The sequence below is a fragment of the Heteronotia binoei genome, chromosome 2 (genome assembly GCF_032191835.1).
Source record: "Heteronotia binoei isolate CCM8104 ecotype False Entrance Well chromosome 2, APGP_CSIRO_Hbin_v1, whole genome shotgun sequence".
Taxonomy (NCBI): Eukaryota; Metazoa; Chordata; class Lepidosauria; order Squamata; family Gekkonidae; genus Heteronotia; species Heteronotia binoei.
In genome coordinates, this window is record NC_083224.1 from 56,817,881 (window position 1) to 56,833,316 (window position 15,436).

General features: G+C 38.9%; 1 protein-coding gene across 1 annotated transcript; it reads left to right on the plus strand.

Moving 5' to 3' along the window:
• The first annotated feature begins 4,905 nt into the window (after positions 1 to 4,905).
• On the plus strand, positions 4,906 to 15,436 carry SLA2 (Src like adaptor 2). Its single transcript, XM_060232980.1, is given in 6 exon segments — positions 4,906 to 5,013; positions 7,862 to 7,940; positions 8,795 to 8,881; positions 14,558 to 14,764; positions 15,081 to 15,121; positions 15,124 to 15,436. Coding segments are annotated over 6 exon segments (711 nt in total). The 5' UTR covers positions 4,906 to 4,919; the 3' UTR covers positions 15,327 to 15,436.

Here is a 15,436-nt window from a genome sequence, read left to right on the forward strand (position 1 = left end):
AGGCAAAGATGGATAATGCAGCAAGCATCCCGTTTGTTCTGTTCTGCATTAAGTAAATAGGCTGGCAAAGCATAGTGTTTAGAGGGTTAAGACAACTGGGTCTGAATCTGCACTCTGCATGGAAGGCTGCCAGGTGACCCTGGGCCCATTGTGATCTCTCAGCTAAACTGACCTCACAAAGTGATGGTTAGGATAAAGTTGAGTGGAGAATGATGCACTAAGTTGCTCTGCATCCCAAATAGTGAGAAAAGCAGGATAAAAATTTTATAAATAGGCAAATTGGAAGATGGTTAGGGAAAAGTAGGGGTTTCCTACCTGCATATTTGACAGGTAAATAGGAGTGAAACAGTTCAGTTGGCTTGGGGCAGTCTCCCACCCCCTTGTTCGCCCATTTATCATTGTGTTATTACAGTAGGCAGATCAAGGGGGTGGGTTTAAGTCTCCTTAGTCCTGCACATGCTGTACACTCATGAAGATGCAAAAAATAAGTGGTGAGGGGGCAACATGGAGAAAGATGTATATGAGAGGGAGGAAATAAGTGGGGAGGAGCAATAAGAAGACAACTGGTACAGGCAAGAGTAGAATTGATCTTCCCCCCAGCACCTGTAAAACTGTCTTTGCCTAGTATTGGAAACCCTTAGTAAAGCATGGTTTTTGCTACAATCCCAGATGGATAAGAGGTGGAGGAGGCAACTCTCAGCACACCAGGCTGATTATCTTATGTGGGGGCCTGAGGTGAACCCTTTCATATGAGGAAAGACTGGAGAATCTGGGACCTTTCAGTATTTTTTTTAAAGATGGCTAAAGGGGGATATGATTTAGATTTATAAAATTCCACACAGAATGGAGAAAGTAGATAAGAGTTTTCCCCACACTGTGAAACAGGAGGCTGTACCACTGGTCTGATCCAGTAGGCGCCCTGAGACACTTTGGTGAGAAGGACGGGATATAAGTCCACTAAATAAATAAATAAATAAATAGGCAGTAGTTATGTAATACAAAATGCTGTGTGAATGCCATCTTTTGAGTGCTACCTGCATAAATTGTCTCAATTTTTTACTAAGGATACTCTCAGTTTTCGTATGAGATAAAAAAAAATAGTTCTAGTAGCATTTTTTCGAAATGGAGGGGGGGCTCAAAACCTCTTGACATAGATAATGAATTTATGACTATAAATCGGAACAGCTGTGGAACAACTGGTATGTCAATTTTAGAGGAGATTGAAATACAAGTGAACATGTTGGTATCAGGCAACAGTAACCTTTTCATTTTCCATGGGACCAAATAAACTGCAGAAACTTACATCAGAACATCTTATCAGCAAGGAAAAAACGTTGGCAAAAGTTGGATAAGGCACAGTTACACCAAGTATAGCTGGAGGATAATTGGTAAAGAAGCCTGCATTTCTAGGGTTAGCAGTATGGCAGATGTTTATGCCCACAAAGTCACACATTCATGCTGTGCAGCATAGTAGGAGATAGCAGTGATATAGAGCTATTTTTAGGCTTATGAGGAAGGCAAGATATCTTGAGGCGCACACTTTTAATCATGGCATGGCCTTCAATGACATGAAGGCTTATGCGAATTAAGCAAGGACTTGCTAGCCAGCTACATTCCTTAAGGCCAAATGTGTGACAGTGCAGATACACAAGTTGGAATCCAAGTCTACTGCAAATCAAGTAGAACACTGGAGGGGGCCCAGGTTCCTGCATGAAGACCTGAATCCTACCATCCCCCCTCCCAAATCTTTGTTTCAACACTCTATGGGCTGTAGGCCACTTTCTCTCAGCTGGAGTTCATTTCTAGGAGCCAGCCTAGTGAAAAGAAGAGGAAGGACTGCAAAAAGGACATTATAGCGTTGGAAGAAGTTCAGAAAAGGGCAACTAGAATGATTAAAGGTTTGGAACACTTTCCCTATGAAAAAAGGTTAAAACGCTTGGGGCTCTTTAGCTTGGAGAAACGTCGACTGTGGGATGGCATGATAGAGGTTTACAAGATTATGCGTGGAATGGAAAAAGTAGAGAAAGAAGTACTTTTCTCCCTTTCTCACAATACAAGAACTCATGGGCATTCAATGAAATTGCTGAGCAGTCAGGCTAAAAAGGATAAATGGAAGTACTTCACACATCGGGTGATTAACATGTGGAATTCACTGCCACAGGAGGTGGTGGTGGCTACAAGCATAGCCAGCTTCAAGAGGGGATTGGATAAAAAATATGGAGTAGAGGTTCATCAGTGGCTATTAGCCACAGTGTGTGTGTGTGTGTGTATATATATATATATATTTGGCCACTGTGTGACACAGAGTGTTGGCCTGATCCAGCATGGCTTCTCTTATGTTCTTAACTGCAGGGAGCTGATCCTGTATTTACCATGTGCATACCTTTTTTGTTGAAGGCCAGCCCCTGCCTCTTTCTATATGAGGGGCATTTAAATATGGAGAAAGTGTATTTATACTTATAGTCTTATGCTGACTCACCACTTGCCTTTGCCTTCCTGGAGGAGTTGGGGGAGGTATACCATGGGGAAATTCTTAACAGAACAATAAATCTGTATCTGTGCCACTGTATCGCTTTGTAGAGAAGAGAGCCTGCACCTTCTGTGCAGAGTTTGTCAAGTTACTGCCAACTTCATAGATCAAGGACTAACAGAAGAACTTCAACTGTAATTATTCACAAATCTATTCTTTGTGGTGCCACATACTGTAAGGAAATGCTGGCAGTTTGCCCTAAGCAGGTCTTACTTATTTCACTTTTTACTTATTCCTAAAATAACTGCTGTTTTTGCCCAGAGAGCTCTCCCATCTGCTTGCAGTTCATTAGGAGGATGCAAGTATGCACACTTGCTAATTCACTTATGTGCAAACATCCTGTGTGAAATAACATCTGTTTCAGGATGTGCTCATGGGCCCCATTCCTGTATTTCACTCCAGGATCCACAGATTCAAGAAGACACCAAGCAACTTAAACAGAGAGGAAGGAGAAACTATTGGAAGAAAGTAGCCTAGATTGTTTCTAAAATATATGTAGCCTATGTTTATTTTAAAGGCATAGAGTTGCACGTATTCATAATAAAATACATGCTAGCTATCTGCCCTTGTCTACAGAGTTTATGCAGTATTCAGTTTGGGAATAAGCCAAGACACTGTACTTGGGAGCATCGTCTGAGAGAGCTAAGGAATTTGTTACAGCAGCATGTTTGAACCAGGCTATTACACTCCTTTGTTTTCTGCAAAGAAAAAAAAATCACACCAACCAGCTTTCCATTTGCGTCATAGGAAATGTGAATAGTTTGTGGGTTCTCAGCAGCTAGTGGCACTTTCATAGATGCAAACCAACAAGCTAATCTGTATGTCAGGGGAGGGTCCTACTACTTGGATGTTAAGACCTGCACGAGCACTGCACATGAGCAGCCTGTTGTCTGCAAAATCTTGAAGCAAGGGCTCAATACTGCATAAGAAGACTAGTTGCCTACAGTTTGGTCAGGAGTTATATTTTGGGCATGTCTTGTTAAAGGAATAAGTCTGAAATTGGGTTGTGTTCATTCCCGTGTTGATGTGAGCCAAGGTCCTGCACACAACCGTTGCAACCTGAAGACCTGAGATTAGACTCTGCGCTGCCATCAGATTCTAAGTCTCCCATCTTGCAAAAGAACTTTACTGCTTTCAGTACTACAATCTAATGACAGGTAAGTGATGTGCACTCCTGGACTTGTAATATATTATGTTACAGATATAGCCTATCAGGACAGTAAGCAGCATCACTGGAGTTGCGTACCAGTCTGGAAATGCATGCATTATAACTCCATGCCTGCTGAACATGTTGGCTTACCAACACAGCAAAGACTGTGGTTACCATTCTACGAATGTCTCATCAGACATTTGGCCAAGAGTGCTTCTCTGGCCATGATGCTCTTAATATTGTCAGTGTATTATGTGAAGTTCAGGACATTTGATGCAGTGCCTTACAGTATACATTCGAAGGACAATAGGAATGGGAAACATTGGCACACAATTGTCTTCTTTCTACTCTCACCACCCCAAATTTTGTCAATAAATCCAGAGTAGGTCAAGGGATGGTTTGCTAGGAATCTCGAGGGGAATTCAGACAAGAAGGAGCTTGGTTAATACAGGGAAAACATGCTCTGTTTCAGATACTAGAAACATGGCAGAAGACAAATTAGTATTGTGAAGAGCAACCATTGACAGGTCCATTGACAGGAAACAGCTTTTTGTTAAGTAAATCTAACTTTCATTATAGGGCAAAGGGACTATGACTCAACTTGATGATTTACCATGATACTTGCAAACATGATACCTTTGGGCATATGTGAAGGCTTCCCCCTCCTGTTATCAATGATCATGATCCCCAAACAATTAGTACCAGGTTCAGATCTTCCAAATCAGAGCATGAATTTCTCCCACCATTTCAAATTAAAATTTTATTAATTTGAAAAGAAAACATTTTAAAAAGAGGACAACAGCATGAATTTGAAGAACAGACCTCTACCACTCCATTATTTAGGAAGGTGAATGGTGGCTTGGTGATCTGCATGCAGCAGGCTCTAGGTTCAGTCCTTGACACCCTCAATTAAAGAATCCTTGACAGCAGGAGGCCAGATAGCCCTCCAGGTGTTCCTGAGGAATAGACAAGTGACTTAATTATTTTCTCTGGTTTTGTGCATTCTAGGGTTAGCTGCTTCCTGCTTCCACCATTACTGCCTATCTTCAAGTAGAAAGAACATTCCCTGTGGAGTTTAACTCAGAACAAAACTTAAAAAATCTTCCCACTCAGAAGTACCGGCTGAGGGCTTTGATCACAGTTGGTAGTTTTGTGTTCCACATTGCCTTCTGCCTTACCACTGTTGTTTTATAAATGCCTCTCTCTGATCTGTACTAGTACACAAGCTGGCTGAGGACTATGATGGGAAGCTTGCCCAGCAGGAGGAAGCCAGCTGCTACTCAGCCAACCCCACAAACCCATCAACCCATCAGCCTTGGTCCAAGACAAACAGGTGGGGATTACACTATGCTACAAACAAGCCTTGGGCCAGGAACTTGGGAAGGTAGCTGTAGTGTTAGATCTAGGAAGATAAGGTGATTAAATATGACTCTAGTTTGTTGCACTTCAAACTGAAGTGGGGCTCGCCTGTTTAAATTTAGCAATTGGCCTCTGACAATTCAAGACCAACTTGTACAAAAGACTGTAGTGCAATGCCTTTTGCAGATGTGGGCCATACACCCACATAAGAAAACTGCTTGCATCTGTGATGGGACTGTTACAGCACATTGGATTCAGAATGTCAATGGAGCATAGTCTATCGTCAGGTTTCTTTAGATGATGTTCAGTTATTGCAAACCAAAGATGTGGACATGCTGCTTGAGAAAGTGCATTCTATCACAACTCTGCCTTTACCCATTTTGACATAAAGTACCTAGCCAGAGGGTTGCCAACCTCCAGTGGTTGCTGGAGATCTTACAGCATTACAATTGGTCTCCAGGTGACAGAGATCAGTTCACTGGGAGAAAATGGCTGCTTTGGCAGGTGGCATCTACGGCATTGTACCCTGCTGAGATCCTTCCCCTCGCCAAACCCTGCCCTTCCCAGGCTCCAGCCCTAAAATCTGCAGGCATTTCCAAACCTAGAGCAGTCAACCCTAGAGAATGCCCTGGTTGTGTCACTTGAGTGGTAAACGCATCACTGAGGGAAAGATTTATCCTAGAAAGCATTCTTTATAGCCTGAAGGCCTAACCTGTTGGCAAGCAAGAATATCCTTTTGGGGCAAGATATCTGAGTGCATTGTGGCCACACAACTCCAGGCTTTTGTGGTAGGGAATAGATTATCTGGATCAATTTCATTCTGGCTGTGGGCCTGCTTTTGGAGCAGAAATTGGAATCTTGGTGGGGGGATAGGGTTGCCAAGTCCAATTCAAGATATATCTGGGGACTTTGGGGGCGAAGCCAGGAGACTTTGGGGGTGGAGCCAGGAACAAGGGTGTGACAAGCATAATTGAACTCCAAAGGGAGTTCTGGCCATCACATTTAAAGGGATGGCACACTTTTTCAATGCTTTCCTTCCATAGGAAATAATGAAGGATAGGGGCACCTTCTTTTGGGGCTCATAGAATTGGACCCCCTGGTCCAATCATTTTGAAACTTGGGGGGTATTTTGGGGAGAGGCACTAGATGCTGTACTGAAAATTTGGTGCCTCTACCCCAAAAAACTGCTCCCCCAGAGCCCCAGATAACCGCAGATCAATTCTCCGTGATTTTCCATTTGGAATAAATCTCCATAGGGAATAACAGAGTTCCCTGCAGACATTTTCCTCCCCTCCCCCCGCTTTCTGGCGACCCTGAAGCGGGGGGAGGACCTCCAAACCGGGGGATCCCCTGCCCCCACCTGGGGATTGGCAACCCTATGGGGGGATGACCTTCTCTGAGACAGAATCATGGGGACCTGTCTGATAGTTTCAGAAGATAGCATTGGGGAACAACTGCTTGACCTCTAGCATTTAATTACAGGATCCTATAAGCTTATATTTTGCATACCACAATTTATTAGCTACGCCTGTGGTCTGCATGATGCAGCCTGCAGGACCCACATTATATGGTCAAAGTCAGAGTTCTGATCCTTCCCTGAAGGTGCTTGTTGCATCCAAGGAGGGACACAGTGACCTGTCCCCTCCTTCCAAGATTCTCATGAAGTCCCCTCCCAGCAGCAACTAAGTTCCCTGGGGAGCAGGGATTGGATCGTTCCCTCCCCTGGGAAACGTCTTCCAGCATCCCACTAGGACAAGAAAAAAAGTTTGGAAGAGGGGTCACAACATTGGTTTTGGAAACAGTAACATGCTGCATGAGGCCTAATAAACAAAAGAGAAATCCAAAGACCAAGGTGCTGCCAGTTGATGAAAAGGCTAGTCAAGACTGGAGGAAATCTGTCAGTTATGGATGGGGTTACAGTCCCTGTTAAAAAGCAGGTGCACAATTTAATGCCGCTTAACTGGGGCTACAGGTAGTGCTACACATATCCTCTTTAATCATCTTTGGGTGGATTGCCAATCACATGAGAGGAATGATTATGTAAAAGTTCTCCATATTCCAATTAATCTAGGCTGAAGCACTATACAGTGCTCTAAGCAGAAAAGAGTCCAGTGGCACCTTTAAAGCCAACCAAGTTTTATTCAAGATATGAGTTTTGATGTGCATGCACACTTCCTCAGATACAGCTCTGCCTCCAAAGACAGATGAGAAGCTTCAGATGATTAAAATGTTAGCAGCTGGATTGCTAGCAGGTGCAAGTTACGCAGACCAAATCTTGCCAGTTTTAAAAATTCCACCCACACAAGAGGAGACCATGCTATGAAGCTAACCACAAAAGCGCACGCTCACAGCCAATTACTGCAAAAAGTATTTTGTATTCTTAGAAGAATCGCATAAAGTGCTTATGAGTGCATAAAAATCATAATACACTTATAATACTGTAAAGACAGTCACAATTCACAACATGCAGACCCGAACAAATAATCATAAATCACATTCACATATAAGCCAAAGCTTCAAAATTGTCCCCATTATCCGTTTGCAAGAGCACAGCTCTATCTTCTTAAGCTCAGTGGTGTTGTAAAGTCCAGTCCCAACGGCAGACTAGTGTGATCTCCAAATATAAGCCCAAATGAAAGTGGCTTGCCTAAAGCCTCTTCCTATTTGTAGCTGAGATGAGATTTGAACCAAGGAACGGGGCCATCCTGGGCCACACTTAACCCACAAGACTAAGATGAAGTTTCGTTTCGAAGACATGGTTGGTTTGAATACTGCAGCAGTGGGGATGGCAAGTCAAGTGATAACTGTATTTTGTCTTGCAGCTATTGCAATATGCAACTTCCCTTCTGGCCAGACAGAGCCAATACTGAAGATGGGGGAACAACTGCATCTGCTCTTTGAGTGAGTTATGCCTATACTGGCCTCCCCTGCCCTATTCTTCCTCCATTTCTCTTCTCTATCCATTTTTACTATTATGGGCATGCAGATACAGTGCTTCCAGGAGTGGCTGTTACCGTAGTATGGATTGGCATCGGTTTAGGATTAACTAATTTTATATAAATTTTAATTATTGTATGTACATTTAATTGACCTAATCTTACTGTTTTACATGCATTACTGTAACCCGCCTTGAGCCTTGCTGTGCAGGAGAGGGAGGGCTAGAAATCTAAATCTAAATAAATAAAACAGGAGCAGCAGACTTATTCCATCAAATGATCCACTGCCCTGATGATCCTGGCATAAGCACAGCACACTGTAATGGAAACTAATTACTGAGCTGCTAATTGATCTCTTAAATGATTAATTTGTATTTTAACCTTATTATTTTATTGTTGTAATGTTTTTATTAATTTCTTATTCTATGAGTTGATGTGAGCCCGCTTGTGGGATAGGATGAGAGTAAAAATCCCCAAATAAATAATAAATAAAATAAATATCTGCACTAACAGAGAAAGCTGAAGGACCAAACCCTTGTTACACTCCTCCCTCCAACTAGCTCCATGTGGTGAACCTCTTTCCTGAACTGCGAAGGAAAAACTACTGTTTGTATGGACGGTTAGTATCTCAGGATACTAATCAAATTGCCACAGGATAAACTTTTCATTGTAACAGCTGCCCCTTCCTCTAATACTTGGCAGTGGGAAAGGAAAGATCTCCAAGAAAGCTGGTGTCAAAAAGGTCTTTGCAGTTGTATGCTTTGTATATGGCTTTTGCTCAGGGATATTTTAACAAATGAGTATGCTTTAATCCTACAGGGATGGTGAATCGTGGAAAGTTGTATCAGTAGCAAGTGGCAAAGACTGCTACATTCCTAGCAACTACATAGCCAAAATCTCTTACAAGTAAGTCTTTATGTTTTTCCTTTAATTTTGCAACAACAAAATATGGCCTCATCAGGGTGTCTTGGAGAGTAGAAGGGTAGCTGTGTGTGTATCAAAAGACCAACCTCCATGAGGGACTGGACATGGTCCTGAGGAATCAGTCCTTCACCACCCCTTTAACCTGTATGAGACATGTTTTAAAGCAGTAAACATGTCTTGATGTAAAACAATTTTATTTTTGCAATATATTGTTATAATACTCTTTAAAAAATTAATATGAAATTAACACCAATACATTACATTTTTTCCCCTTCCCTCCTCCCATCCTTTCCAGACCCCTGCCAGCGTTTACTAAATTTATTTAAAAAACCCCAAGGTAATTCTAATCCTAGAATCTTCATATTAAAAACCTTATAACCAACATAAAAAAAATGAAAACTAAAGAAAAAATCAAACCCTGTAGATTGATTATAGTCCATCCTTACCCTATATTTTTAACCCTTATAAAATTTTTTTTAAAAAAATACAAATCACAGAGAAAAAAGAAAAAAACCCAAAGAAAATTATTCCTTTGTATTTTTTATCCGTTAGTCCACAGGATTTCAACTGCTGTCAAACATTACTAAATGTCCCTTTATTTTACAGTATTTTTCCACATATTTTTGGAATTTCTTCCATTCACTTTTAAATTTCTCCAAATCATAGTCTTTTAAGATTCTTGTAAGTTTGTCTATTTCACTCCAAGACAAAACTTTTAAAATCCAGTCCCATTTTTCTGGTATTTTACTTTGCTTCCATAACTGCGCATACAATGTCCTTGCAGCTGAAAGCAGGTACCACACAATCGTTCTGTCATATTTCAGAAAATTTTCCATTTGTAATCCCAACAAAAAGATATCTGGAGACTTCTGAATGTCATACCCTAAAATTATTGACATTTCTTTCTGAATCATTTGCCAAAATTGTCTTGCCTTTTCACAAGTCCACCACATATGGTAGAAAGAGCCTTCATGTTTTTTACATTTCCAACATCTGACACCTGATTATTCATTTTTGCCAGTTTCTTTGGGGTCATATACCACCTATATAGCATTTTAAAGCAATTTTCTTTAATATTGTAACATGTCGATATTCTGATAGAGTTCTTCCAAAGATACTCTCATGATTCCATCTTTATTAAAATTGATTGCCCATTTTATCATTTGAGATTTCACTACTTCATCTTCCGTAGACCATTTCAATAATAATTTATAAATTCTTGAAATCAACTTTTCATTGTCACCCAACAGCATTCTTTCCAATTCTGTTTGCTTCTTTCTTATACCTTCGTTTTTGATGTCCTGTTCCAACAAACTCTTAATTTGTTGTAGTTGAAACCAATTATATTTATACTGTAGTTCTTCAGCCGATTTTAATTCTACTTTTCCTCCATTTATTCTTAATAATTGTTTAAATGTTAACCGCATCTCATCTTCAGTATCTAATGATAGCTTTATTACTTCCGTTGGCACAATCCATAATGGCTTTCTCTCATCTCCGTATTTTTTATATTTTGACACAAGTATTTAACAAGTTTCTTCTTATATAGTGATGTGAAAACCCCATCCATCTTATTTTTCCCATAATACATATAAGCATGCCAACCAAAAACATTTCCATGACCTTTTAGAACCAATAATTTCTTATTTAATAACGTTATCCATTCTTTGATCCACACCAAACATACTGCATTATGATACAATTTTAAATTCGGCAATTGAAAATTTCCTCTTTCTTTTGCATCAGTTAAAATTTTCATTTTAATTCTTGGTTTTTTCCTGGCCCATACAAATTCTCAGATCTTCCTTTGCCATTTACTAAATTGTTTATTGTCCTTCACAATTGGAATTGTTTGAAATAGGAACATCATTCTTGGTAGAACATTCATCTTAACTGCAGCAATTCTGCCCAGCACAGACAAGTTCAATTTATTCCATTTAATTAAATCTTCATCAATTTTACGCCAAGGCTATATTTTTCATGGTAATTTCCACACCTAGATATTTTACTTTCGCCGCAACTTCACATTCTGTTACCCTTTGTAATTCTTCCTGATGGCTCTTTGTCATATTTTTACACAAATTTTTTGATTTTTCTTTATTTACATAGAAACCAGCCAATTCTCCATATTTTTGTATCTTACGAAGCAGCAATGGTGTTACATATATGGGATTTTTGTTGATAAACATTACATCGTCAGCAAATGCTCTGTATTTGTAAGAAAAACCTTTTAATTTCAGTCCCTCTATTTCCTTATCTTCTTGTTTTTGCATAAGCAAAATCTCTAAAGTCATTATAAATATCAGTGGCGCTAGAGGGCAACCTTGTCTTGTTCCTTTACTAACTACCATTTTTTTCTGTCAAATCTGCATTTATACAGAGTTTTGCTTGTTGTTCAGTACATATCGCCTTAACCATTCTTATAAAGTCTTCTCCTAATCCCAATCCCAATTTCTCCATTACTGCAAACGTAAAGTCCCAATTCACATTATCAAAAGCCTTCTCTGCATCTGCAAAAAATAATGCCACTTCTTTTTCAGGATGTTTCTCATAATATTCAACAATATCTGTAACAGTTCTAATATTATCTCTGATTTGTCTCCTAGGAAGAAATCCTGCTTGTTCCTCTTTAATGAAGTTATTCAAATGCTGTTTGAGTCGTTCTGCTAGTATCCTAGCATATATTTTATAGTCATTGTTAAGTAATGAAATTGGTCTATAGTTTTTGACATTTGTAATGTCTCTATCTTCTTTCAGTATCAACGAAATTACTGCTTCCTTCCATGTATTTGGTACTTTCCCATCAATCCTTATAGTAGTCATCAACTTCTGAAGTTTTGGTACTAACGTCTCTTCGAGGACTTTATAAAATTTTGCTGTAAAACCGTCTGGACCTGGTGCCTTTCCTATTTTTATTTAATTTATTGCAGCTTCAACTTCAGTTTTTTCAATTGGTTCATTTAAGACCTTTTCCATATTTTCTGTTAAGGGTTTTACTTGAATTTTCTGTAAATATGCATCTATTTTCCTTTTCTCCACCTTCTGACCTTGAAATAACTTAGCATAGTATTTATAAAATTCCCTTTTTATCCCTTCTTGGTCAACAATTTCTTTGCCTCCCAATACAATTTTATTAATAAATTTATTTTCCCTTTTTTCCCATTTGCCAAGCCAAGTATTTTCCAGGCTTATTTGCTCCTTCAAAGTATTTTTGTTGCAGTCTCTTAAGATTCCATTCAACCTCTTTATTTAACAAATGTCTCAGTTGATTCTGCAATATTTTAATCTCTCTTATTATTTTCTTTTTCCCCGGTTTGTTTTTAGTTCCCTTTCTTTTTTTCAATCTCTTTTTGAATGCCCAGCATTTGTTTCTCTTTGGCTCTCTTATCTTTGTTGTTCATTGTAATTAAAATACCTCTTATTACTGCTTTATACGCATCCCACACAGTTTGGAATTGAATGTCCTCCTTTTTATTTAACTGAAAGAAAGCTTTAGTTTCTTTTTCTAGAGACGTCACTATCTCTGTTTTCTGTAGCAAATCTTCATTTATTCTCCATCTCTTAGTCTTTTTCACACTTTTTGCTGACCACATCAATGGATTGTGGTCACTCCCAACTTTAGGAAGAATCTCTAATTTTTTCATCATAAGTCCAAGATCTTTTGTAGCCCATAGCATATCAATTCTTGAGAAAGAGTTATGCCTAGCTGAAAAGAAGGTATAATCACGCACCTTGGGATTAAATTTCCTCCATATATCTTCCAAATTTTCTTGTTTCACTAAATCAAAAAATGACTTTGGTAATTTCCCCTCATTATTTCTTTTTCCTGATCTATCCAAAGTATTTATGATTGTTCCATTGAAGTCTCCCATTACCATTATTTGTTCATAAATCACTTGGTCTAGTTGTTGCCCAATATCTTTAAAGAAAGAGTCTTTTGCCCCGTTTGGGGCATACAGTTCCAATAACGTCTTTTTGTCATTCAACATCACTTCCACAGCTAAATATCTTCTATCATCATCCTTAAAAATCAATTTTGGATCTAATTCTTGTTTAATATAGAACATCACTCCCCTTTTTTTCTCTTTAGCCAATGAAAAAAATTCTTTGCCTAATTGTTTATTCCATAAAAATTTGTAATCCACTTGTTTAATATGTACTTCTTGTAAACAAATTATACTACATTTTTGTTTCTTGATCCAATGAAATGTAGCCTTTCTTTTTTGCGGTGAATTTAGTCCATTTATGTTCCAAGATATTAATTTGTAATCCATAGTGATTCTTTTTTTATTCTGTATCCCCAACCCCCCTATTTTCTTCCAAAAATCTCCTCAGTTCTTGTACATTTGTAATTGTAATCCTCTTTCCTCCATATTCAAAACATAGACCTTCTGACAATATCCATGTGTATCTCACTTCATTCTCCCGCAGCTTGTCAGTCAGTTTTTTGTACAGTCTGTCATTTACAACCTTTCTTGGCAACTCTTTCATGATTCTTACTCTGCTTCCAATGTTTTTTCAAATTGTTTACTTAAGATCATTCCCACCATGTCTCTTGACATAAATCTTATTACCACATCTCTTGGTAATTTATTTTTCTTGGCAAACAATGAATTGATTCTGTATATATAGTCATAAAGATAGTTAGATTCATCAGGGTCCATTTCCAGAAATTCAGCAATGATTCTTATTATATATGTCCTTAAATCAGAACCTTCATCTTCAGGTACTCCTCAGACGTATCTGGTTTTCCATTAACTTACAGTCCTGCAGAACTACTTTCTTCTGCAATTTATTAATAATGGAATCTTGATCTTTCACTTTATTTTCAACCACATGTACTTTATTTAATGCTGCTTGTGAGTCCTTCCTGAGATCCTCAATTTCTTTTTTAATTTCTGTCTTCATCACTTCTGCACTTGATTCTATATCTTTAATTAATTGCTTCTTATCAGTTATTAAGTTTTTCATCACTTTAACCAGTCTTGCCTCCATGGCATCCAGTTGATCTTGTATTTTAGACATTTTCCCTTCCTTCAGTGAGCTGGTCCTTGCATGCGTCAATTTCAGTCCTGGCTTGTGTTCAGACATCACTGTCTTCCCACTGCAAAAATAGGCTCTTAAGTTGATCTCTCCAAATTAGAATTAAACCACAGGGTCTTGTAAATTAGAAGATGCCCTTTTCAATGAGCCCAAAATCACCATTCTCAGGCCTTCCTAACTCAAGATATTAATTTTTAAAGCTTTTAAAATGCACAAAATGGCGTCCGCGATTTTTCTAACCCTTTTGAATTTTTCCTTTTTCCCCAAAAGACCACCAAAACTAGTTCCAGTTATATAATCCAAAATGTTTCACTCTGTAATTGTATATCTGCCGGCTCCACTGATTTTTGCAGTCCCGTTCTTTTTTCTAAAACTTTTAAGTTTTTTGACCTTCCTTTAATGGCCACCGCAATTTTTCTATGGTTTTAAAATCCTACAGAAGGCCAGGAGGTTTAAAAATTCCCTTCTTCCAATGGTTCCTTCCTGCTTTTCTTGCCACTGACTCATGTTCTTGATGCTTGAAAGATCTCGCGATAGCTTTACGCCACTTCCTGTGACGTCTTCCAGTTCAGCAACTCGGTGATGATGGGGGGTTTTTTTTGCAGAAACCACAAGTATTCCAAACAATAATTGTTTTTCGTCTTTTAACTTTGCTTTTAACTCAGGTAATTCTCCTTCTTTGCTTCTAGATAGCAGGGATTGCTTATATTGCCGCCTGCAAGAACCATGCTTCATCCAAGGATATGACTTGGGCTTGTTACCCAACCTTTCAAAACCAGTGATAGTGAAGCAGCCAAACCTCAGTTGGCAAGAGATCAACAGGTATGTCAAGGGTCTGAAGAGACCAGGGCATAGTGAGCTACTCAACTGCTGCTTTTTGTGACCAGTCTGTTTATGACAACAAGCATAAAGCCCCTTAGTTCTTGTTCTATGGAAAGGAAGTATTGCTTTTGAAAGGAAAGCATTTCATGTCAGTTTGTAAAGTAATCTTCCTAAAAGTATAAAGATATCCTTATCTACAGAGTAGATCTATCTTCAAAAGCTGTACCACTGAAGTAATAAACTCATTCTTCATGAGAAAAATACTCAATCTTCTCCTTCACATCCTGTTCAATCAGAATTGCTTTTCCCTGTCCAATTCAGACCTGTTGTCACAGGATCCACTGCCAGAAGATTCTCGATCAGTCTGGGCCTGCGGGAAGCCATCAATTCTTACTTGTTGGTGACTGAAAATCTGTCTTTAGAGGACACATCTACCAAAAAGAGGAAGAAATGCAAAGACGATCACCTTGGGAAACCATTTGTCCCACAGAACTTGAAGGGGAATACAGAAGATCCACCATCATCATTCACAACATGCTATGGAATGCAGGAGGACTTTTGATTGATCTCAGTTCCAGAAGGATGCTCTTTAGTCCAAAGTACTATGTTTATTCTTTTTCCATTTCTTAACACCAAAATAACTCAAAGAATTATGATTTCCAATAGAAAAAC